The 27184-nt window shown below is 37.1% G+C and overlaps 1 protein-coding gene across 5 annotated transcripts in view; it reads left to right on the top strand.

Annotated features, from left to right (window-relative positions):
• The window catches only part of Ptprd (protein tyrosine phosphatase receptor type D), a gene marked incomplete in the record, with an annotated part of 2622804 nt that overhangs the window by 2284712 nt on the left and 310908 nt on the right, over nt 1-27184 (top strand). For all 5 annotated transcript variants that reach the window (XM_055629942.1, XM_055629950.1, XM_055629948.1 and 2 more), the window contains 2 exon segments: nt 9215-9360; nt 12381-12522. In XM_055629942.1, coding sequence (XP_055485917.1) covers nt 9215-9360; nt 12381-12522 — 288 coding nt within the window.

Genomic DNA, 27184 nt, shown 5'->3' on the forward strand with positions numbered 1-27184 from the left:
AATTAGAAAAGTATTAACTGCTATAATCTAATTTCTATGAAAAGTTTCCTGCATAAGAGTTTTAGAAACAAATTTGAAAATCAAAAATGTACTTCCATGCTTTAATTTGAATTTTATTTTTATAGTATATAGTATATTTAGAAATTTGTCTACCAAAAAAATCTCTTTTTTCTTCCTGTTGATGTTTATGACTTCATCACCAGGAATAACTTTCTTATGTCTCAACAGAAAATGTTCAGATAGGGTTGAAAAAGCTTCTTCTTTGAGTGGGAGTCAGCCAGTATCCTTCTCAAACTATTTCATCTTTGATCTCTACCTTCTGTCTCTCAGTTTATAATAGGTGAACCTTTGGCAATGATAAGGTTATAATCAATAAGGTATTAACAATGACTTGGGTAAATAGATCACTAATGTAATATAACTGTGAATACTTACATTTCTTTTCCAGCCTAATTCATTAAAATTTATGACAGACTTTAAAATTTTAATTTTCAGTAGTTTCTATATGTAATAATTTATCATCTATGTAGAAATTTTATATTAAGAATAAAGAACATCAGAGTTATACACAGATGTGAAGCAGTAATTTTCAGCAACTGTAAGCTCTTAGGCTTCCTTGTTGTGTGAATAGAAAATGCATTGATATCATATTGTTGTGGAAACAGTGGAAAAGTGAAAAGAATGAAAGAGAAAAGAAAAACTTTCCCTAAAATATGTAATAGTGATTGAAGTTTCAAAAAATTGACACGAGGGTGCTGGCTTGGAGATATCAGTCACCAGCACTTAGTACTAAACAAACATTTCAGTTATTTAGAAATCACTTACATAATTTTCTCACAAACAGATTTTCTCTTTTATGGACATAGGGACGGAGCACCACACACCCTTACATTTTTTTCCTCTGTGCCTTCCAGGTAATTCCAGTTTCCATTTTGGACAAAAAAAAAAAAAAAAAAAAAAAAGGAAGGCCATTCTTATTGGGTCTGAAAGCAGAGACCTAGAGAATATTAGAGGTGTATTATGTGGTCTTAATAATTGATCATGAGACAGATATGTCCGACTCAGAACCTAGTTGAGTCTCTGGGACATGAAGTGCCACAGACAAAAGAGGTATATGACATAGTGTGCTTTCATGTGCCAGTTTTGAAATGTTAGACAGAAGTTTTTAAATTATTAGAAATGAAAACCAGACATTGAGAACACATTTCAATTCTAACATATGTTTCATTAAGTCAGACTTATTTTCCTCTCTAGTGCTTTTCCTGTCTACCAGTGTATATACCAACCCTTGCCAGATTAAATAATGATAGCTATATAGAGGCTTCTATCTATAAAATCTGAGCACACTCCAGTAGTCATTCACAAAGAATTTGTAATTGAAGCTTTAATAAAACCAATGGTTTATGCAGGCATAGAAGTGCATCATTGAGAGGTCTTGAGGAGATGACTCAATAGCAAAAATTTTTAATGTGTTGTTTGTTTTCATGAGAAAATATTGATGAGTGCATCTGTAGAGCAATGTTGATGTAGTCAGCTCTGCTGAATTTGGAACCTAGGTAACTTTTGTACGAACTTCGGGGCAGTGACATTGATTTTCCTCTGTTGGTCGTGGCTTGTGATTGGTAACGTCATCCCTGATCTACTTGCATCCTGGAATTGTGTTCCACTTTAGAAAAATACTTTCTTAGATAGTATCTTCCAGGTGGATTTTATTAATGAACTATAATTGCTCCATGTTATGGTTGTTTTTACAAGACTGTGTTTTTTTTTTTTTCAATTTCTCTTTTAACTCTGCTATCACACCAATCATTGAGACTTAATTATATTATTTCAACAAGCTTCACAGCACATTCCTGAGCATATTAACTCTATTCTTTTTTATAATTTTTATTTTTTATATGAATTACAGGTTACTTACTTTGTATCCAAGCTGTAGCCCCCTCCCTCATTCTCTCCCAATCCCACCCTCCTTTCCTCATCTCCTCCCTGCTTCTCTCTAAGTCCATTGATAGGGGAGGTCCTCCTCACCTTCCATCTGACCCTAGCTTATCAGGTCTCATCAGGACTGGCTGCAATGTCCTCCTCTGTGGCCTAGTAAGGCTGCTTCTCCCTCCGGGTGGGGTGGGTCAAAGAGCCTGCCACTGAGTTCCTGTCAGAGACAGGAACTGTCTGTTCCCCTTAATAGGGAAACCCACTTGGATGCTGAGCTGCCATGGGCTATGTGTGAACAGGGGTTCTAGGTTATATTCATGCATAGTCCTTAGTTGGAGAATCAGTCTCAGAAAAGACCCCTGTGCCCAGATATATTTGGTCCTTGTGGAGATTCTGTCCTCTCCAGATCTTACTAACTCCTCCTTCTTTCATATGATTCCCTGCACTCTGCCCAATGTTTGGTTATGAGTCTCAGCATCTGCTTTGATACACTGCTAGGTAGAGTCTTTCAGAGGCCCTCTGTGGTAGGCTCCTGTCCTGTTTCTTGTTTTCTCCTAGTTCAGTGCCTATCCCATTTGTCTTTTGAAGTGAGGATTGATCATCTTACCCCAGAACCTCTTCTTGTTTAGCTTCTTTAGGTGTACAGATTTGAGTATGTTTGTCCTATCTTATAGGTGTAGTATCCACTTATAAGTGAGTATATACCATGTGTATCTTTCTGCTTCTGGGCTATCTCACTCTGTTCTTAACACTCTGAGCAAAGCTGGCTTCCTCCCAGCATACATTCTAGAGATACTTACACTTTTTGTGACTTTTCTTGCTGAGCTCTCTCTTCTGGTCTCTCCTGGGCATCTCCTCATGTCTTAATCCCTTTGGTGAATACCATACTTCCTCCTCCAACTTCTCGCCCAGCGAGCAGGAAGTCCAGCCCTCTTTCTGCTCAGCGATTGGCTGTAAGCTGCTTTATTGGCATATCAGGGAAAAATTGGGGAGCAGACTTTATACAACATTGAGATAGTTGATTCTCAGAACAAAGCTTACAACCAGATATGAGGAATACAGAAATCAGCATTTGAATTACACAGTAATCTTTTGGCTACAGCTCTAATTAGCACAAATTACTTAATCCTATGAAATACCATTACTATGTTCTGTATATTTGAATACCTTTTAAGATTTACAACAAAGTGAGGTACTGTAAATTGCCTGTGCAAAATGTGTAACTTTCTACCTTCTGATTTGGCATGGTGAAACAAAGCCTTACAATTAAACTAAAGTTTGTAAGTCTATTCAGGTCAGTGTGTTTCCCTTGCTTTCTTTTGATCCTTCTTCCTTCTGTTTTCTTTGCTCTAAATATCTGTATTACTCTAGATCAGTGGTTAAGGCTGTGACCATTTAGTGCAGGTGCTCATGTTGTGGTGACCCCAAATGTTAAATTATATTATGGCTACTGCATAACTGCAAATTTGCTTTGTTATGAATCATAATTTAAATATTTGATATGCTGGAATGTCTGATATGTGACCTTTGTGAAAGGATCATTTGACACCCCTTCCAAGGGGGCCATGACCCACAAGTTGAGAATCACTTCTCTAAAGCTTTCTATCAATTTATATGAGTGAGTCAGACTTATACTTTGTTGGACCATTATATCTTGAGTATAACATTTTGAAAGCATTTTGTCTAGTACATCCAAGTTATTAAGGATAATTATTCCTTAATTCATTCTGGATCTTCTGTCCTCTAAATCAAAGTTTAAGCTAAGATACTGTTTAAAAAATTATATTATAATGGAAATAAAATAAACAATTCACAAGCAGTCTGTTTGACTTTGAAAACCTGGATTGGCTATGGATATACTAGGAGGACCCTGTTCAGACCCCGTGTGACCACGTGAAAGGTGAGGTACCCCTAAATTAGCCCCAATTTGCAGAACATATTAGCAAAACTATTACATCACAACTGTGCCATGGGCTCTGTCCTCCTCAGATACATATCACCTTGAGACCTCTGTCTTTAATCAGAAGGTTTCGTCATTCTCTTCTTTCTGCATCTCTACCCAGCAGAAATCAAGCTTATCATAATAGTATGCCCCCATGCTCTCATCACTCTCCATGTACCCCTCAGTGGCTAACAGATGCCCTGTGGCTGAAAGAGGAGGTAAAACTGTTTTGGCCTTTGAACATCCTTGAACTCCCTTCTTTGTGTATGTGTGTGTGTGTGTGTGTGTGTTTAAATTTTATTAATTACACTTTATTCACTTTGTATCCCCCCATAAGTCCCTCCTTTCTCCCCTCCCAGTCCCACCCTCCCTCCCCTTTCTTCATGCATGCCCCTCCCCAAGTCCACTGATAAGGGAGGTCCTCCAAGCCTTCCTTCTGATCTTAGTCTATCAGATCACATCAGGAGTGGCTGCATTGCTTGAACTCCCTTCTTATGCTCTTTTATTTCCCAGCCGTTTGTTACAAGCACCCCATTTCTGAACTGTTTTTCAGACTCCTTGCCTTGATATTTGCAGAGCCATGTCTGAGATAGCTCAACTTGATGGTATACCATAAGGGAAGAAACAAGTTCCTAAACACAGGCTGCCTCCATCTTCTTACTGAATATTCCCCCTCTCTGCCCTTCGTTTCATCTAACAGCTTTCTTAACCTTCTCATTTCAAGATATTGAGTACAATGTTATGAATATCCCTTTAAAATCAAAACTCTATTTAAGGAAATGATAATCAGTGAAAAGAAATGAAGCAATTAGTTACATGCTGCTTAGTGTTTTTCCCTGTGAGACATATTTCCTTGTTGTCCACAGAAACATCATATTAATTAGAGTTAAATTAGACAAATGGCACCTCATTTCTTCATTCATTTTATAGCATGTTCTCCTCTCTGTTATCCTATTTTAAGTGAGTAGCAGTTGACCAACCAAATTACATCAAACCTGAGTCATCTTAATCTGTAAGAAATTTCCCCATACTGCACTTCTATAGATACTGTCATTCATTAATAATTTTTCGTCTTGCTAAAGTCTGGCTCTACCTAACAAATTGTACTAAAGAGACAGCTATGTCCTCAATAGTGCATATGGTTAAGGATGACTAGGACAGTTTGCTAGTTTTGGTTAGTCCTCTCCCATAAACTTATTACCATAAGAGCACTTTGGACACACCATCTTGGCTTCAGAAAGCCAGCAATTTGAAACAAAATATAACATCAAACTAGGAAACCATTTCATTCAATGGTACCATCCAATAGTTATACTTTAGATACAATCTAACCTGCTGAATGTAAAATCAATTGGCAGCCCTTGGTGTTCCTATAGCAAATGAAAATCAACTCTTCTGAGAGCTGCTTTGTACACTTGGATGTATCATGAGATTGTACAGTTTGAATGTAGCTAGATACTGTGGTGGACATATTTTATAGACTCCACTGTGCCTAGCTTCTGACCTTCTGATGTGTGATGTGTGTGTGTGTGTGTGTGTGCGTGTGTGTGTGTGTGTGTGTGTGTGTGTGTGTGTGTGTAGTTCCCGTGTCTGGGTTGAACTTTAATTTCTGGGTTGAACAATAATTGACCTCTGCCATGCCTATGAATGGAAGACCACGGCTCTATATAGTAGTGACTGACCGCTTCTTCATTACTCTTGGCATTTCTTTTGATTCTTTTCTTTGGGCTAAGTATACATTGATGGCTGCATTTAAGAGAATAGATGTTCATTATGCAACCTGGTTGCTACACTTTTGTGTGATGTCTTCATCTGTGAGGTAATCCTTTGTCATCCTCATTTGTGAGGTTTTAATCAACCTTTGTATTACTTTTTTAATCATATACTTCTTTTTCCTTTTTTAGAGCATGAATAACATTTGGGAAGAATGCATACCAAAATATGATAGAGTGTTCATCTAGTTCTTTTCATCTTTTGCCAGTATAAACAGGAAATATCTGTTGCATGTTGTTATGCCTTCTGAATATAACAGTTTTCACTTTTCCCTAGTGAATTGTTGGAATCACGAAGTTTAGCCTTCTATTACATATCTTCCCGTGGTTGTCTGCCAAGAATTGTCAGCACAAGTCTTAGAATTTGTCCAGCCAAAACAATTATTTACACAACATGCATGTCTACTAAAAGGATCATCAATAGCATCTATTACTTCCCATCATAGAACATTGACATTTATTCCTTTTATGGTTTGGAAAGTAGACAAGTATAGCATTTGTCCACATGGCAAATATTCCTTGCAGATTGTAAGATTCTGCAACTGTCCTTCATTCTTTGCGAAGAGAAACAGAACAGTAGCCTTTACAGACTCTTTTAGGGTAATTAAATATACAGTGAGTGTGTATATAGTCATCGCATCTATTGGAGCTTCATTTCTTTTCTACACTCTTGCAAGAAACTGTTAAACAATTTCAGTGACAACTTAAAGAGATCTTAATTCAGCCTGATCAATATAGGCAGATCAAAGGGGCTCAAAATTGACTTACGGTGACATTTAACAGAGCAAAGCAATGGGCTTTATTTCTCAGTGATAATCACTAGTAATTTCCTTTATTATATTTTATAGATGAATTTTTTTTATTTTTGAATTTGTTTTTATTAGGTACTGACAAAGGAACATTTACTATCAATTTACTTTACCTGAAATTGTGGAAAAAGTAGTAAGAAAACTTGCAATAACATGTGTCTTTTTCAGAAAATTGTCATCATTAGTTTACTTTTCAAGCCTTCTCACTATTAGTCAATTTTAAATCATTTTAAGTATTTCCCAATGCTTATTGTAGTTATTTCATCTGTATTTTTACCCATGATGCTACAGCATGTGATACATAAGAGTGATGATAAAGCCCATTTTTATTCCTAATCTTTCTGAACACAAACATGACCCAAGCCCTTTTATTGCCATTAAAATTTTGAATTTGCTGATGAGAAGTCACTTCCTATGACCAGATTAAAAAGGGATGCTTCTCTCTTCTGCTTCTTCTGAAATCCCCCATTTGTGTAATCACATAATTAGATAGGAACCCTCAAAATTGTATAAAATCTGCAAAATAATTTATTTCTTTCTCATGTGTTGTCAGTGAAGAAACAGTAAAGTTATGCATTTTTTCCTCCAATGCCTCTGTCTGTTTATCCATCCATCTATGTATCGATCTATCCATTTATCTACTATCTATTTACCTTCTATCTATCTATCTATCTATCTATCTATCTATCTATCTATCTATCATCTGTGTACATACCTACTTACTTATCTCCCTTTAATCATTATCATTGGTCAAATAACAATCAATTTCAAATGGGTATCTGATTTTCCTGTCTATGAAGAAATTAAACTATGTCAGATAATGTGGGTATTGCAGGACATCAGTGGGAAACATGACTGAGGGCTGAGCTTCATGGTAGCAATGGGCAGATAAGACACAATGTTGCTAATGGCTTTTTTTGTCCTAGAGTTTGAAAATTATATTCAAATTAAATGTTAACTAGATTACTTATAGCTATTGTGATTGATACCACTAAAGAACAGTAGGTGATAAAATCTCTAAGAGTGATTAAAAGACAAAGGAAAATGGAAAAGTAAAATGTTCTGGTCTTGGCATACTTAAAAAAAAACTATTTATGTTTCTTTTATCTTTTTTCCCTACTCCAACCCAACCCCTTCCAACACCCCAACACCAGGTAGGAGAGAGAAAGTTATAGGGGGAGAGGGGGCAATGTTTTCTCTATTAGCTGCTTCCTGCTGGTCAGGGTAGGTGGGCTCCTTGGAGCCAGTCAGATCCTCTCTTCAGGAAATCTCTAACTTCTTATCTACAACCAGGAGTAGCAGCAGCAGCAGCAGCCTTGCTCTTTCTCTGATCTCCACTCTCTGGGCTCTTGCATTTACTCTCTCTCCAGACTCCTCAGATTCAAACTATCTGCACCTTGCAAGGAGCTACTACTAACATAGCCCACATGAGGCAAACAGTCTGCTGCTGTGGACCATCTGAATCAGCCCCACATCCCACTCCTGGGACCAAACAACAACATGTTATATCCACTACATTCTGGAATTTAAAACATTCTTTAAATAAAACAATTACAAATTCAAATATTGAAAGAGACAAAATCACTCCACAGTCAAAAACTCTTGGTGCTGGACCAGTTCTCATGTCTATTGGCTCACAACCTGTAACTCCATCTTCAGGATGTCCTATGCCTCGTTCCAGCATCTTCAGAATATTGAACGTGTGTACACACACAGACAGACATTACATATCCACAAATCAAAGTAGAATCATTTAAAAATAGTACAGTTGTGTATCAAAGATAGGAAGGCATAGCAAAAGGGATTAAAATACTACTCCACAAACCACCATCATTATTGCTTTCATGGACTTTGAATGATTTCATGTCATAATTTTCTTATCAGATGTTCCCATATGAAATTATTTATATTATTTACATTATTTATATTTATTTACTTACATTCTTCTGCTAATCAGATTACACAGTGGAATATTTTTGTATATAAATACTCATGTCATCACTCTTATTGCCTTTTAGATTTTGAAATATAGTATAGGAAAGAAGTATTTTCAAGGAGTAGAGAAGTATGACTGCTGAATGAGTTAACGGTGATGGAGACTGAAAGCTCCATTTTTCCATTCTTTCTTCTTTATTAACCATAAATTGATCTTTCCTAATAATCCCCTTTCCCTGTGATTTGGGAAGATTCTCTTTAGTTATTTTTCTACAAAATGAGGAGCTAAGTTACAAAACTGTGTGTGAAATTCCCCATGGCATTTTCCCCTTCCTGTTTCCTGCTGTGCCTTCTAATTCCAGGCTATATTTCTCATCTCTTTACAATTTCCTAGAACGTCCCTTAAATGCCACTAATTTTAATAGCCTGGCCATGGCAGTGCTGCTTTCTGGCAGCCTCCTGATAGTGACATCAAAGCAAAGTGCTGGAATTTTACTCACTTTGATTGATGAGCCTTTTGTTACAGAGGACAAATTGGATTTTTAAATACCGGTAATAAAAATTAATGTGTGATGTTGGTTTTTGGATGTTATTGGATCTTTGCCTTAATTCACATTTCAGCAATGAAAGCACTAAGAGATAACAGACCTTGACCACAAAGTTAACCTCAACAGCAGAAGGTTGTGGTTGTCTCATTTTTTTTTCACCTTCCCATGTTTATACTATGGATGTGGCTGTATACTATGAAGGGAACAGTGTGGCCAGGTTATAATCGGTATTTCAATATTCCTGCTAATTGTGGTGTTTATTTCTTCTTATTTCAGCACCTCCCAGGTTTACACGAACTCCGGTTGATCAGACAGGGGTCTCTGGAGGAGTTGCATCTTTCATTTGTCAAGCTACAGGGGACCCAAGACCAAAAATTGTCTGGAACAAAAAAGGAAAGAAAGTCAGCAACCAGAGATTTGAGGTATTAGGTCCATTGTTCTGTTTCTCTGGGGAAGAATGCATCTCTGCTCTAATATGAGGTGTCACAAGCACTGAGGTGTGACAGTAATGTTACCTGCAGTGAGCACTATAACTCAGAGTCTTTCTACAATAGAGAATGTGGTCATTGCAGTGGCTGAGTTTTCTATCCATTTGAGTAAGGACTTAACCAGGGTCTGGGGATTTTGTAGAGTACATCTGAGATTATGGTTTCTACTGAAAGTAAAGGCGTAAAGGATCTAGGATCTATTGCTAATCTCATCTCCAGTTTGCTTCCTCTTAGGATTGCAGGATAGAACCCCAGGTCCTCCCTTTGCCAAGACTGAGGGACATATGAAAATGTGTATTTTCTAAATTTATCTATCCCACTCAGTGATACTGAATGACATGATTATATCCGAACTTTGTGTGGACTAGTAAATGGTGTCAACTAGTTTATGCCAAGAAGAATCTAAATGTTGTTGAAAATTCTGATAGCTTAAACTCTTTTCCAGGAAGGGGGTTTTAGACTCTATTACCAAAAGTCAAGAGAATGGATTAAGAACAGCAAGGATCTACTGTACTAATCCTGTGTACAGAATATGAAATTCACTTCAGTGTTTTAGTATAAAGCACTATGTGAAAGAAACAAGCCAAACAGAGTAATTATACAGAAATTTTTGGAGACATTTTTGTTTCCCTCAGAAAAAGTGCACTTTATGATGCTGTCATTTCCGTATTGGGAGGAAGGATGTGGCTTAGAAATCTGCTCATTTAGAATAACATCACACTTATAGATAAGGACGCACAAGTGTATTATGACTTTTAGGGGACATCAACACTCCTGATCTATTTCAGATTATAAAACCTCTGTTCCTTTTTGTCTGATTTTCTAGTAGATTTTATGGCCTAATTCAGTTTGATAGAAAATTGATAGCAACCTCTGGTAAAAAGTAGTAACAGCTAAAAACGCAGACTACTGTGTTGTTATTTTTCAGAGTGTAGCAGGGTGACATATTCACATTCATAAAATTTCTGATTAGCAATAGCAGTGAAATTTAAAATTTGAATCTTAATCTATAATTTTATAAATTTAGACATAAATTTTAATTTTTATATATTTGAATTTAAGATATATTGGTATAAACTTGTCTTAAAATATCTTCAAGGAACTTCCTACATCATATACAAAGTGATGTGTTGTGTGTGTGAATTTGAGGTATATGAACTTTTTCCCCATTTTATAGTTAAAAATACTTTTTTTTATCAAGAGGAATGTTCTTTAACTTGATGTTGACAGTGATCTTCTAAGCAAATCTTATAAAAATAAATGATAGGACAATGTATTTCAATGCATGAGATCTTTGTACATACTGGTTTATGATAAACAAATTCAGGGAAAATTATTTTATGTGAAGCAGCTACATGAAATAATACCAAGTCTTGGGCTAAAAATACTTTACAAATTGGTAGTTTATACACGGACACTCCTGTATGGGCGTGTGTCCACGGAAGTTTACACACATATTCACACAAATGCACACATACATGAGCACATGCACACACACATGCAAATACACACCTCATATACCCTGCACTCATGTGTGAGTAATAGATAAGACTGGTTTTGCTGCTCCTCTCATTGCTGGCACATGGTAAGCATGCTTTGACTGTTACATATTAAATAGTCTTTCAAAGTGGGAATTAGAACCCTGGCTTTTAATATATGACAACATAAAAAAGCTTCAGTATCCAAAATGGTTAAGGAATATGAATGTACAATGACCTTTAATGTAAAGTTAATTGAAATTGAAATTTATATTAATGATGCACATACATTTTTCTGTATTAAAGTAGCATACTCAGTTTCTCATAAAACTGTGGAATGTTTGAGAAAGAGTCTAGTAACTGGAACTTCTGTCTCTTAGATGTATACTGGATTCCTTAATGTGTGCTTAATTGAGTTGAAAATACATAGAGGTGTTTTGAGAAACTAAACATTTTGAGTATCTCTGAATTTACAATTAAAATGAAATACATAAAGGAACTAAAGTAAATACAATTAAAATATTTAATCTCCTTTCTCTGTATGCTAATGCATGTACACAGAATTTAGGATTAAGCCACTCATAACTGAATTCGATAGAAAATCTCAGTTTATTTGCAGTCAAGGCAAAGGGTAACACTGCAAAAGGGAAGTGTTCCAGTAAGCCACTGCTAGAAGACATCATGTGATGGGAGGGTGTTGCTCCTGACTGCCATCCATACATACCATCAACATGGTCTGCACACTGCATGGTTCCTTTAGCTGCTGTTAGCACTCTGATCACCAGTGTTGTTCACTTTCCCAGTGGAGCTTACAATGAAAGTGAATTCAGGATTGGTGCTTAGCCCATTGATTTTTGGCTTAGTGAGGCAAGCCTCCATTTCATGGGAAGAAGGCCATAAAAAGGCACAAAACGCTAAGCTGGAATAAAAACTGTGATGATTTATAACAAAATTAATGCATGCTTCCAGGCTTTAGGTTGGTCTTCTTGTTGGCTGCCTAAGTACTAGATTTATGCAGTTTCTCTTCATGGCTTGACCATATATATTTTTAAGAACAAGATCCTCTAAATTGACAGAAATATTTGTGGTGGAAAGCAGTAAACTGTAAACGGGCCCACATAAACGCTTGTGTTGCCAAAGCAAGTAACATAGCTGTGATGGTTTATCCATCACAGCTATGGTGTACTTTTGTAATTACTAAGCTTGAGATATGTTAATGAGGAAGTCATGCAGGGTTTTAGTAGAGAGTATATAGAAATCTATATTTGTAGTTTTATGTCTTCCTTTCGTTTGGTACAAGGTATATAAATTTGATCCTATGTTCTGCTGTACCACTCTTTTAGAATTCAGTGTTCTATCAGAATGATGCCTAGGCTAGTCAGAGCCTAATGGCTGGATCACTACTGCGCTGAGAAATTTAGCTGAGAGGTAGATGATTGTAACAACACCTGTGACAGCTATTGTTCCCTCTAATAGGTAATAGAATTTGACGATGGATCTGGATCAGTTCTAAGAATACAGCCCTTAAGGACTCCACGGGATGAGGCCATTTATGAATGTGTGGCCTCTAATAATGTGGGAGAAATAAGTGTGTCCACCAGACTCACAGTTTTACGTGGTAAGTGCTCAAGTTCAAGGCTGTTGCTTTATCATTGTAGCAGTTCTGTATGTCAAGTGTTCTTTTATAGGACTGTTCAGAGAGTAGTGTTGTGGTATGATCATATGAGAAAGAGAGTTTAAATAAAATGTTAGAATGTGCCAAATGTTAATTGGACAGTAGATGTCTTCTCGGTTTTTTAAGGAATGCTAACCAGGAAAAGAAAATAACAGTGAAGTTTGTGTTGTAAATACCAGATACTGTTTTGATTTGGGCAAGAAAATCTAGGCAGAGAAATATATGGCTTGCTTCTTTGTTAGCATGACTTGTGCCTGGGCTTATTTTTTAATGCCGACTACTACTGTTTTCTTGTACACAAGACACAAGGTGACACTAATGATTACAAAATTAATGAAGCCATCCCATGTAAAGGTGAGCTTTTTTGTCCCCTAAAAGGACTGTTAAAAACCAAAGATAAGATATACACATTTTTATGTCAAAATAATTCTTTTCTTTCAGTTGTTTCTTATGCTGATAACCATTGATGAAGAAAATGAAATGGTAGATCCCTTTCTCATTCTCTGTGTTGCTTATACAGCCTGGTAAAGCATAGCATGGTCTGCAGTGTACCTATTTTGTAGAGTTCCTTTACCATGACAGTACTGCTATGTAAAATATGGCCCATTGCTGTATTTCTAATGCTGGTTCTTGAGTAGAATATAAGCATTGCCTAACTGGGGAGCTAGTAGATAACATTATTACGGCAATGTTTTGTGTGTCTTTATCTCCTTCTCTAATACGCTGCTGTCTTGTTTTATGCTTCAAAATTATTTGCAAAACGTACAATAGACTTTTCTTAATACAACTTTGACAAAATTTGAAAACAAATTAAATGAGTAAGAGAAATTTTCAGGTGTTGTAAAGATGGAGACACCCAGAGAATAGGTATTTATAAGCATAAAAGCCAAGAAGAGAGCTGCATGGATTATAGAGTTCAGCACTAGAGTTTAAACTCTCTGGCAGGATGTGTGCATGTGAAAAGAAAGGTCCAGGACAAAGGTCTAGGAGCTCTCTGTGGAAGTGAAGCTCCCGGCCATATTCCTGTGCTGCTGGTTTTAGAGCCTAGAAATTTAACCCACGAGCTAAAATTGAAAATGGAGTCCCAAACTAAGGAACAAGAGATGATGAAAGCACCTATAATTCAGAAAATATGGGTTAACTACAGATTAACCCATAAGTCCAGTTTTTCATAACTACTTGTACTCAAAGCTTCACATTGTAAAGAATTTCATCTGATTTCAACTGACAATTAAACTCAAACAATGAGGCTAGAAGTCCTAAGTCTTTGGTCTCACAATAAACAACATAAATGGATTTTAAACTTTAAAAGTATTTGCAAAGATAAAAAAAATCTACCAAGATCTATAAGATCTTGCAAAATAAAATGAAGACAGTTAATTAGAATTCAGATGATAAATTTTAATGGAGTATTCATCCATGTGTATAGGTGGTATACCTACACTATGGAATATCTAGGTGTATGTGAATGTATATGTGTGGATGTTCAGAATGTAACCAAGCAAGGAGCTAGAGTCAGTCTACATATACCCGTATCTGTGCAAAACTGACTCATCCGTGATATTCTTGTAAACTTCCAAAAACTATTGATACTTGCAGTCCTGAAAAAGTATATTATAAAAGTAAAATAAAATAAGTTAATTAGAAACCTTTTGAATTTTTTTTGTCCATCATCTAAGCTATTTGAATTTCTGCAATGCAAATAACATATGTCATTTGCTTGAGTTAACATTTATTTATTTCATGAAGATATTAACAAAATATTGGCAGAAAGTATCATTCACATGGATAGATGATTTCCTAGTTCCTGGCCGGGTGAACCTCTGTCTCCTCTGCTTTACGTAGTTCATCACTGTGTAAACAAATGCATTTGACAACTTCAATATGATCTTGACTTTCTACATGACTGTTTTTCAAATGTCATTCTTTTGGATGAAAATACATTATTCTAGTAAGATATTTAACCTTCCTTTCTTAGATAACTGCATTTAGTTGCCCTGAAAATGTTTCATAAGAAAATTCAAAGGTGATGTTTGAATAATGGAAAAATAGAAGAGCCACAACCTTACAGTTTTTCCTTCCATTTCCATGTCATGAAATAATTGAGGATGGAATCGTTTTTGTTTCCCAGAGTCACCTCTTTGAACTTTCTAGATGTTGATAATTCTATTAATAAAAGTTTTTTAACACTAGCAACACTAGTGTTTATGGGCTTAGAGCATTGTGAAGAGTTAGGGAGGTGAATGTCTGTGCTGTAGCTAATGAGCCTTCTGACTGTATTAAGTTTACTTTCTCTTGTAGATCTTGTTGGCAGATAGTCAAGCATTCTCACTCTGTAGGAGATGGAGACAACATTACACTTGCTGTCCAGTGGCCCTCATCACAGGCCTGTTTCAGCTACATGGGTCATTTATTTCCTTCCCACTTTGCTGACAAATGCCAAAAATGTGCCAACAGTCATGATGGCTTTTGTCTAAGTAGGATGGATGGAGAGCACTCATTTATTTCAAACAGGCTCCCGGAGAAGCTAAGTAATTGGATATTCAAATGTCTGACCTGTGTGGCTAAATGCAGAAGACATTACAATAATACCCTGACCACCCGTGTACACTGAAGGAGCATTTCAGAGACAGTTTTCCACAGTAGATTTTTCAAATTGCCCCAGCTCTCTAATACGTTTTCACTGGACAGACAACCTAAAGCTCAAGGCTGTCCATGCCTAGGATGAGATAGTAGGCAGCTAAGCATACATCCTGTAGTGTGGCTCTTATAAAAGGGCATGGATGTTGAGTGTGGTCATTCAGGTTAGTTTTTATTGTTATTGCCTTAAGTTTCTGTGGCTGTGGAAGCACAACACACACTGCCACTAGTTACTTATATCTTTAAGAGGTCTCTTTAAGAGGCTTTGCCTGATTGCTAGATACATAGAGTTCCTCCTGAGCAGACTGCAAGTAAGGGCTACAGGGATCAGTGAGAGCTTACTGAACACTGAAGCTTATCCACTGTGGAATACTGCAGAGGACAAGGATTCAGTATTAGAGTTGTAGGTTGGTACATGCAAAGGTCCAGAAAGTATATCTTACATGTAGGAATTGCCATCCAGATGAAATTGCTTCTTTGGATCCTGACTTGATTGCCTGTGAGCTTTACCTGATATTTGCAGGAAAGCATAGAAATATAGATACTGAAATGGTGAGTGAGCACATTCTACTGATGTGTGTTATCAGCTGCTGGGCAGATGCAACAGCGCTGCACGGACTCTCTTCTTAGTGCTGAAAAATCCAAGACTATGTGCTGCTTTGGGTCTACAGGAAAGAGGTCAAGAGTACTTTCATCCTGCTCACAAAATTCTATTTCTCTAAAAGGACGTACTAGAATAATCTAATCTTTTTTTTTTTTTTTTGCTTTAAACTTGACTAAACTCTGTGCATGGTTCTTGAGCTCATTTTTTGGGGGAGGGCAGTCTGGAAATACACATATTTCACTTAGACTAGTAACACAAACTACAAATTTTCTAAATTTAGTGGATTGTGTCTGACACTTTCCATATGCGTTAGTATCACCCCTCAAACCAAAACCACCAGCAGTATCACAGTAACTAAGCATGGTAAACATCACATTGCTTTCTTCATCTATCATGAGAAACTGGCTTTTTCATAGAGGACAAGCAGATTACAGCTGCTGTGTTATGTGTTAGCCGGCCAAATCCCAGGCATTCTGTTTACACAGCTTAACAAATACTATTAAAAAATATCAGTTTGTGATACTTTTTATATTCTACTGGATATGGTCACCTTTGAGGTTATGCAATGCAGGGTACTTATGACCAGGCTTTGGTCATTTGAGCTCCCTCACTAGCACTGTAATAGAAATCTATGATGTTCTTATCCAATCTGCCCATGCCCATTTTCTTTTAGTCATGCTTCTTCCTTCTCTTCTTTACCTCATTTGGACAGAGAAGCCTTAGCTTGGGGATCTGAGCAGTCAGATCCCTTTTCAGCTACTGTTCTGTGATTCAGTGATATGCCTCATTCGGGAAGTTAATTCTTGCAAGAAGGAAAAAGTGTGTTCCCTGAAGGTGACTGTTATTGAGAAAGTAAAACACAGTGCACAGTTTAGATGAGATGAGGCAGCATTGCATTGTAAAACACGGAGATGTTTGCATAATATGTCTGTTCAAAAATAAAATAAGCTATTTTAGCTGTTGTTAAGAAAAAACGAACATGAACAACTTTTACCATCATTCAGAGAGGTGGCAGTGAAGTCTCTGCCTTTGTGCACTAGTCTGCGATCAGAATTAGCATGTTCATTACAGGCTCATTTTATTAATGCCTCTTTTTGAAGATGAACACAGTTGTCCCTGCTGTGAAAATGGTACTTTGCCGTTTATGTTATAAAGTGATCTCGGCTGGGGATCCAGGCTAGGAACATTAAAGAACAAAGCACAGCTGCTTGACTGTCACACAAAAGGATTTTTATGAAAGACTGAAACAAAAGGAAGGGTGGCCAGCACAGAACAAACTTGCCGACAATTATGTACTAAGGGAAGACTACTTGAAAAAGCTTATGAAACAGTGGAGTGCTTGGAATAAATTGATAACATGTTTCTGTATCATGGTGCCTGCCCACCAGAAAGAGGTGGCAGTGGTCAGAACCAGGTTACAGAGAGAGAAACTGCTGACTTTCAGTAGTTTGATCTTTAGGACTTAAAAATAAAATCTTCTTATTCGTGTCACAAAGGCAGAAAGGAGACCCTTTAAAGAGTGTAGGGAGATCCCGAGTAAGAACCTTTCCTGGTGATGTGTGTGCAGCCTCAGGGGTTTTCCCTCTTTGCTTATCACTTCTTGGCGTCATGACTGTGTGGATGGTGTCTGCCTCTTCCTTGCACCCATCATCACTTTCTTCCCCACCCTAAGATCATGTCTTTAATGAGAGAATAGCCTTCAAGTAAGATCAATTGTCTTCTCATGACCTTATTATAAAATAATATATTTAACAAATTTGTAATGAAAATAAAAGCCATAGTATTGTTTACAAAAGACTGAATTAAAGGGACTGTGACAGTGTTGAGCCAGAATGGAATGTGATGTTATAATATCTGTTATTTTGTTTGTGATTTGAGGAAACAACAAATAGAGAACCTGAGATTGTTTGCTCTATGTCATACAGTTAATGTCTTTGGGGGCTAATCTGGTGTTCATTATCATGGAAGGATATCATTTTCTCATCAGACAAGTCTACAGATGATCATGAGTGTCATGAAAATGCTAAGTATGGTAAAATACTATTTATTTGAATGCATCACAGGAGGGAGGAGACCTGCTAGTGAAAGCTTGGAGTGTAGAATTCTATCAGACAGAGCTAGTGTGTAAGCATGTTAACCACAGAGAGCTTACATGTGTAAGAAATGACTTCCCTACTAGTCCAAAACATGGGTGGAGTATCAATTAGTGTATTGCAGAGAAAGATGACCAGTAGCATTGTCAACAGAAATCCCAATTGTAAGGGATCTCAATGTTCATATGATTAATGAGACTGACAATCCAAAGATCTGCTAGGTGTGTTGGCAAGCTGGGCACCAAAGAGGTCGGGTGGCACATTTCTAGTTCCATAGCCAGTAGGCTCAAAGCCCAGGAAGAGCAGATGCTTCAAGTTGTGTGTGAATAAGAAAAGCTAGTATTCTGGTTTGCAGGCTATAGGCAGAAAGAGTTCTTCTTCATTTGTTGAATGGTTACGCATTTTTGTTTAGTGCTACCCTTCTATAAGGGGGAACAATCCATTTTACCTGGTGTCCAAACACTGTACCAACAATATTTGAAGAAATAGCTGTGCAATCTGTGGCCTATGCAAGTTAATGCCCAAAGTAAGCCATCAGCGAAGGACACAGTAGTTCAGACTGGAGTAGATTAACTGTCTCATAAGAAAACTGGCTAAAGTGATTGATCTATGTAAATGAGGAACAATATGATGAAGTTAACAGAGGCCATCTCTCCAAGTTGAAATTTGCAAAGGAATTTACTACAGAACTCAACAAATCCTGGTCAGTTTTACATAATGTTTTGTATTTTAAAGCTGGATAGTTAGCTAGCTTTCACTAATAAAACTGGGGTGATTATTAAAATTTCAATATCATGGCTTTCAAAATTAGTTTTATTTTAAGATGCTTATTAAGATGCAGCTTTAAAAGTTGTGCATGCATAATTTATGGGGATTTGGGGCACAGATATACCAAATACTTTATCTCATGCTTAATTATCAGAGTCCTAATTACTTATTTTCTTAGAAGAGCAAGCAACTTATTTTATCCTATTAAAAAACAATGAGAGGCTGGAGAGATGCTCAGTGGGTAAGAGTACTTCTTGTATGAACAGGAGCACTTGAGTTTAGATACCAGCATTTACATAAAGAGCTAGCTGCTATGGAGAGTGGAGACTGGAGGCTTATTATATCTTCCCTGCCAGCAAACTACCTCTGGGTTCGGTAAGAGACCCTGGACTGAGGGAATAAAGCAGAGTGATACAACATGGCCTCTTTGTGTGTGGGTACGTGGTCATGTACCTTTGCCTACGCATATGCATATACCACACTCCTGTAGCATGGGCATGCACATGCATGCATATTCACAGATATACATACACACATATACACACAGCTTGTGTGATGTAATATATCCCAATATTCTTAACTTATTTTATTTTTTATATGAACACATTTTTGCATATGATGTATTTTGATTATGTTTCACTCTCACCCAGTTCCTTCCAGATTTTCTCCACTACCCTGCTCAGCAACTTTTGTTGTTTTGCTTATTCTTTAATAGGAAAAGAAACAAAACAAAGGGAAAAAAAACAAGAAACACAAAAAAACTTGTACATGACAGAAAAACAAACAAGCAAAATACTAGTAAGACAATAATATACCAAAACAACAACAACAAAAATGAAAGAGAAAAGATAGTAATGAGTTGATTTTATGTTGGCCAAGGAATCGTGCACTGTGGTTGATGCACCCAGTGACACTTTCCTGGATAAGCCTGGCCTGCCCTTTGCCTATATCAATTTCATAAAACTTCTTGGTTAACATGGGAACCTCCAGTGTCCATTTATCCCCTTTCAGTGCTCTGATCCCATCTGTCTTAAACCTATGCAGGTTTTGTGTGTACTGTCACAGTCTCTGTGAATTCGTATGTACATCAGCCTATTGTGCCTGGAGGATGCTATTTCCTTGGTGTCATCCATTACCTTTGGCTCTTAATCTTTCTGTCTCCTCTTCCGCAAAGATCTCTGAGACTCAAGGAGGGTTGGGCTAACCCACATAGGACTGAGTGCTTTAAAGTCTCTCACTCTCTGCACATTGTACAGCTGCGGGCCTCTGTGTTTAAAATATTTTATTAAAGATGATAGCAAAAAGTAAGATGTTCTTAACTACGATCTTTAAAAATTAGAGCTGGAGAGGACAGGAACTCCACAAGGAGAGCAACAGAACAAGAAAATTTGAACACAGGGAACTTCCCAGAGACTCATACTCCAACCAAGGACTATTTATGGAGATAACCTAGAACCCTGACAATGCAGCCACTTCTGATGAGAACTGATAGACTAAGATCAGAAAGAAGGAGAGGAGGACCTCCCCTATCAGTGGACTTGGGGAGGGGCATGCATGCAGAAAGGGGGGGAGGGGGGACCGGGAGGGGAGAAAGGAGGGGCTTATGGGGGATACAAAATGAATAAAGTGTAATTAATAAAAAAAAGATCTTAAAAAAATTAGCTTACATTTTCATTTATATCTTAAAATGTTCATGTCCTTTCTTTCAGTATTTTTGACCGCTACCTTGGTGGCTAAACTTTATTTTTGCATTAAATATGTATTACTGCTAACATTTAGCTGGTATAAAAGAGATATTTGTTAGCTGGGGTAATGGCTCAGTGAGTAAAAGTGCTTGCCATGCAAGTGTGAGGACTTGAGTTCAAATACCCAGAGCATTTACAGGGCAAAGGCGAGAGGGGAAGCCATAGCATTTGAAATCACAGTGCTCCTGTGGGCCAATGTGAGGCAGAAACAAGTGAATTCCCAGAAGCTCTTGGGCTAGCTTGTTGGGCATTTGTGAGAAGTAATAAAACAATGAAGAGACCCAGCCTCCAACAAGATGGAAGGACATTGAGTTTGTCTTCTGATCTTCATGGTTGTGCCATGGCATACTCATACATTTACATAGACCACCCCTAACCACACATATACTTAAACACATCTTCACTCCGACATACATACGAACACAAGCAAGGACATTTAATTTTTAAATTTATTTCTCTTACTAATGTACAGAGAGTCATTGAAGGTAAATTTATGATTTTAATTCCTGTAAGTACACAAACATAGATCACAATTTTATTCTTGGCTCTTTCGCTGGGTACACTATTTTGAACCTTCTGGAGCTTCAGGTATTTTTCTATCAAACAAAGAGAGTGAGAAAGAAGACCTGCTGCATATTACAATGATACCCAGGCAGTATATGAGGCAGCAGCAATCGTCTCTAGTAAATTTGCTTACTCAGCAGTGTTGACTCCTTGTGCCGAGACCTGTTCTAAATGCTTGAAATATTCAAGAAAAGACATAAGTCTGCCTGCATTCAAGGCAAATCTGTTCCCTGGCATGCTGCTTTTGATTTTGGTTAAGGTGAGAAAGATGTTGCATGTTGCAGTGCCTTTCTTGGAAAACAGTGCTCTCCCCACCATCCAACTCATACCTTTCAAGGGGGCACTTGCCTTCTGCTCTTCTGAATGGCTCCCAAGCATTTGTCAGTGTCACAGGAGGATTTGCTGAAATAAAGGACATGTTTGACTTTTGAAGTATCAAGTGGCAGAGAAGTTAAGCTCAACCAGTTTCTGCAAAGTAAAAATGTTCTAGGAGAAAAAAAAAAAAGTAGGTGTATTTAAAATCTACTTTACTAGGATCATGGGAAAATATGATGTAGTAAAAATTAAGCAATTTTAATGAAATCTTTCAGCCCAGCATGGTAGAGGGAGCATACTTGGGAGGCAGAGGCAGAGAGATTCCTATGAGTTATAGACCAGCCTGGTCCATGTAGTAAATTCCAGGCCAGACAGGGCTTCATAGCAAGACATTGTCTCAAAAGGAAGTATTTCCATTTGTTTCTCCTTCAACTTATAGTAAAAGCTTTTATTACTGCACTTAGGGTTTTCTGTTTCCTTCTCTGGCTCTAGTTAGAGATGACAAAGTACACAGTAAAATGTGTGTTAGTGTTAGTATGTACTAATAAAACATCTTACAGTGTCTTCTCTCTCAGAAGACTTCATTAAACAAAATTGATTTTTGTAATAAAATATTTATTTATTAAAAATTACATAGGTGTTTTCACTGGTAAGAAAAATCCATTAACATAAGCTCCAAAGGAACAAGCACTTGCATAACTTTTAAGGCATAATGCTTTGAGTTAGTACCCCAAGTTCTAAGAGTTCTTAGTATGTCATTATGTGTTAGCATGATAGATCTTTATTTGCAGCTACCATCAAGCCCATTGTACATGGCCGCATGTGCTATAACTGTGGGCCACATTTTTCTTTGTTGCAAAGACATATTAATAAAGTTAACTTTCACTAGCTCCATGGTAAGTGAAATTCTCTCAGCTTGCAAACAGAATTCTTCCATCGTTGTCCGTGTACAAAAATTCACTGTGACTCAATGATTATTCTTAATGATTTGCTTTAAAGTTTCTGCAAAGATCTGTGAAAGACATTAAATATTGTCTCATTGGACTAGCAATTTGCCTCATTAGGACTAGGGTTTGGGATAATGCTTTCTTAATTCCTTATCAACATGGTTAAAATCTGGTTATGATAACCTAAAAATTAAGATTTTTTTTTAAGGTACATACACAGACACACACACACACACTGCTTTTTGATAGGAATGGACATGGTATGTTTTGGTCATGCCTGGCTGTTTCCATGCAAATTAATTAAATAATGGAGCAGCTTTCCTGCTCCCATTACATCACCAATTGTTCTAGTCCCAGCAACCTTTATGGGGCCATTGAGAGAAATGACCAGACTAGAGCAGAAGCAGAACAAGTACCCAAACATGTTTTGGACCTGTGCCTCTTCCGAAGACCCTGCAGTCCACACACCGCTTTTATTGTTTTTGTAAAGTTTGCAAAGGTAAAAAAATTTTCTTTTCTTTAGATAAAGCAGTCTGCTGAAGTTTTCTCAGGTTTAGACTTTACAAAATCTGGTTCTGCACTGTTCCTGGACTGAGTGACAGAAGAACCACACTGTGCTTGCAGTGACTGGCCTTGGAGCTTCTGGAGAAGAATCTCATGTGCAGCATGGACTCAGAACTCTGTGCCTGTTGATGATTCTGGATTCCTAAATTTCCAGCAAAAGCCTTAGCCTTATGTTTCCCACCTGTTCAATCAGCTAATTCTGCATAAGCAAGAAACATTGACATTTCTCTAACAGCACAATATAGTCTTTATCTCATAATTTAACATTTCTCTATTATAAAATGCCATTTTCTTTTTTTTAGTCTGCCACCCCACTACTACCTCTGATGATATATATATATCAACATGCTCTGGATTGATATAATACCTTCAGATAATTTACGCACAAAGTTTGATGGCATTACTATAATTTGCCGAATTAATTTTGAGATATTTTCTGTGAATCACTATTGTGTTAGTATCAAGGTATACCTACTTGCTTGTTTGTGGTTTTCATGTTATTTAGAAAGCAACAACAACAGTAACAATGATAACAAAATGAAATAATCTCAGAGGTTAGGAATCACTGAGCTGAAGTTTGGAGATACAGGTTTTAGTTTATGTGTCTCCTTTATTTAAAATTCAGTGAGGCTGACATTCTAAACAGGATTGGGAAAAGGATTTATCTCTTCAAGAGAGGAGAATCACAGCCGAGTTTGGTGGATCATGTCTTTAATCCCACAACTGGAGAGGCAGACACAGGCAGATCCTTATGAGTTCCAAGCCAGTCTGGTCCTACAAAGCAAGTCATGGACAGCCATGGCTACACAGAGAAACCCTGTCTGGGGTGGGGGTAGGGAGGAGAACCCATGCTCATTGTGGAGGAGCTACAGAAGAATGATGACACTCCAAGACTCTTGATCAGATGCCCATTTTAGGGCACCCAGGTTTTTTGACTCCCAAGTTTTATTTTATTTTTTTCCTTTCTCTTTTCTGCTTCTTGCTGTCCCCTTATTCTCTGTTGTAGTTGGGTTAATGTTGATGTGATATCAGACAGAAGATACAAAGAAAGATAGGCATTGATAGTTCTTTTTTCTATAGGTTTTTCTTTCCATTCCCATTAGAAGGATGGAGGCATGTGAAAAGTGGTTTAACTAAAATAAAAGAGGCCCTTGAATTGCTCAAGGAATATTTTACCTAATCTTTATTTATGTATGTATGTATTTATTTATTTTGGTTCTTATGGGAGAGAGCAAAGAAAGGCTTGAAATAAGCCTTGTGATGTTATGGGATAAAAGAGATGGATGGTTATCAAGAAGAAAATGCATTCTTTTTTTTTCTTTTTTTATTATTAATTACAGTTTATTCACTTTGTATCCCCCCCCATAAGCCTCTCACTCCTTCCCTCCCGGGCAAACCCTCCCTCCGTCTTCTTCATGCATGCCCCTCCCCAAGTCCACTGATAGGGGAGGTCCTCCTTGCCTTCCTTCTGATCTTAGTCTATCAGATCACATCAGGAATGGTGCATTGTCATCTTCTGTGGACTGGTAAGGCTGCTCTCCCCTCAGGGGGAGGTGATCAAACAACAGGCCAATCAGATTATGTCAGAGGCAGTCCCTCTTCCCATTACTAGGTAACCCACTTCGACACTACACTGCCATGGACTACATCTGTGCAGGGGTTCTAGGTTATCTCCATGCATGGTACTTGGTTGGAGTATGAGTTCTTAAGTTACCATTTAAGGAATGAGAAATGTAGATCTAGACATCAGTCAAAACATGTTTGAAAGATCCATTTGATAGTTATGTAGAGATGGTGAAGTGCTCAAGAACACTAAGTATTCTTGTAATTTGACTCCGGGCATCCACATGTCATCCCACAAGTGTTTGTAACTCTAGTTTCAGAGGACTTGGTAATGCCCTTTTCTGGATTTCATAAACTCCTGCACTCATGTGGTGGACATAAGCTTATACAAAGGTGGACATACACACACACATACACACACACATACACACACAAACACACAGTATCACTTCACAAAATACATTTGACTGCTATTCTGTTTTAGCAACTTTATTATTATAGCAAGTTGACAAATGGGGAGTAGAGAGACAATACTGTGCATCTCTCACAAAGAATCTAGAAAGGTCTACCTCATAGGAATATCAAGTAAACGGTAGCTACCACTGGCTGGCATGGACAATAGTTAGGAAGCTATTGGCCAAAGTATATACAATTTTAAGTAGGAAAAATTATTTGATGAGATCTGTTATAGGAGTATATTTCATTTTTTTATATTGTACTTTTTCTTGAAAAGTATATAAAAATATACCATCCCTTCTCCAAAAAAACCGCTAAGTGGTCATTGTAATGTATATATTAATCAAATTTCATGATGCCATAATTCATATAGACTTCAAAACATCATGCCCTACTGCCTATATCTTAAATGTTAAATTTTAAATGAATGTTTAAAATGAGAATGCTTAGATGTTTCAGACAGCCCCATAAAGTGAAACCATCAGTGCTGACATTTCAAAGTTAGAGATTTTGTTGTGATCGTCTTTTGTGACCCTCTGACTTCTTCATTGAAACCTCTAGTTGATGGAAACTGCTCAAATCTCACAGCACATTTAACAAATCTAAGAATCTTCTAGTCTTGTGTTGCAAAAAAGTGTTCAGACAATCATTGTGAGTTAATTGGAGAAGATTTTCATGCAAATGTGCGGTACAGAGTGAGTTTTTTTTGTGTGTGTTTTTTAATTCTGTCAATTAATAGACTTGCTGAGGTCATTGAAAGTTGTTATTTAATTATTTTTTGGAGACATAGGGGCATGAATGCTATATTCCTCGGTGGGGAAGCCAAATATTTTACTGTTCTAGTAGAGGCTTTTTTGTTGTTGGTGGTGGTTTTTTGTTTGTTTGTTCTGTTTTTGTATTCCCCAATTTAAGAATATAGTTTCTCTCTCTATCTTTCATGAACAGCAGTGGTATAAACCTTGCAGGTCTTACTGTTGAGAAAGTAACATTGAATTCTTATTTTAGGCAGAAGCATCTTGAAATTAAGACTGTGGAAAGCAGCAATGAGAAGATCCTCACAGTTTGACTCAGTTGGACAATTCTTCATTATACTGACAATTTAATTGGGTGTGAAAAGAAATAGCAATTTAAAATCAAGGCCTTTAAGTGGGACAAACTCTTCATTTCAAAGTTAGTTTTAAAAAGAACAAAAACAGGAGATACATCTTTGGTTTTCCAGTTAGTGATTTTCTATTTAATTTGTTCTAGGTCAAAATTGCCCTTTCAGATATATGTGCTGTTTAGTGACAACTTTTGCAAGACTCTGAAAATAAAGAAAAGAAATAGAACTTATGGTTTGATATATACACAGAGATACACATGCAGAAATGTATTTTTTGTTTTGTTTTCTTTTTCTTTTTTTTTTTGATGTTTTGAAACAGTGTTTCTCTGTGTAGCCCTGGCTGTCCTGGAACTTATGCTGTAGACCAGGCTGGCCTCAAATTCAGAGACCCACCTGCCTATGCTTCATGATTAAAGGAATGTGACACCACTATCAGGCAAGAAATGCCTATTCTTAGGAAAGACTAGCCATTCAGCATTTAATTATTTCAATGACCCAAAGAACCTATTTTTTAAATTCAAGCCATTTGTGAAAGTAGAACTGAAGGAGTAAAAAAAAAAAAATAGTTTCGTTTGTTCGTAATTAGAAGTGAAATCAGTATTTTTTATCCAGGAGGGAGGAGGTTGTGTCTGGTTAGTTCACGCCAATGTCTTCACTATCTAGCTAGGCATGGCTGCAGTGCCGGTACTCAAATGTTGCTTATCACCACTTATTTCTAAAAATGATGTAATTTGAGTGGCCTAACTGACATCCTTGTAGTCTTTTGTAGGCTGATTAGTAGGAAGTAGAAACACATAGTCTCCTAGGTTCATTTCTATGCACACAGCTGATTACTAGCCACCTGTTTCTCTAAGATGAAATAAAAGATCTCTCTTCTGAACAGTGTAAAATTCTCTGCTGATTCTACATCATCATGTGGTCGTCGGATGGGAGCTCCCTAGAACTGCTTGAGGCACCTTCCAGGCATCATCATTCCCTTCATCCTCTTTCCTTCCTTTGAATTCTTTTCCGAATGTCTTAGGTAACTGGCATTTATGGCCATCAATTTGTTGTAAATTAACTGATAGTTTGTTTTGGTTTAGACCAGATGGAATTATATATTTACCTTGTATTTGAAGGACAAGGTGAAAATAAATGCTATGTAGACAAATACTTTGGGTAAAAGTTATATAAAATTGAGTAAGAATGGGTTGTGCAAATGTTAGAAGAAGTGCCATTTATTTACAGTGATTATCTCCAATTAG

Source organism: Psammomys obesus, unplaced genomic scaffold (genome assembly GCF_907164565.1).
Source record: "Psammomys obesus unplaced genomic scaffold, mPsaObe1.curated_primary_1811, whole genome shotgun sequence".
Taxonomy (NCBI): Eukaryota; Metazoa; Chordata; class Mammalia; order Rodentia; family Muridae; genus Psammomys; species Psammomys obesus.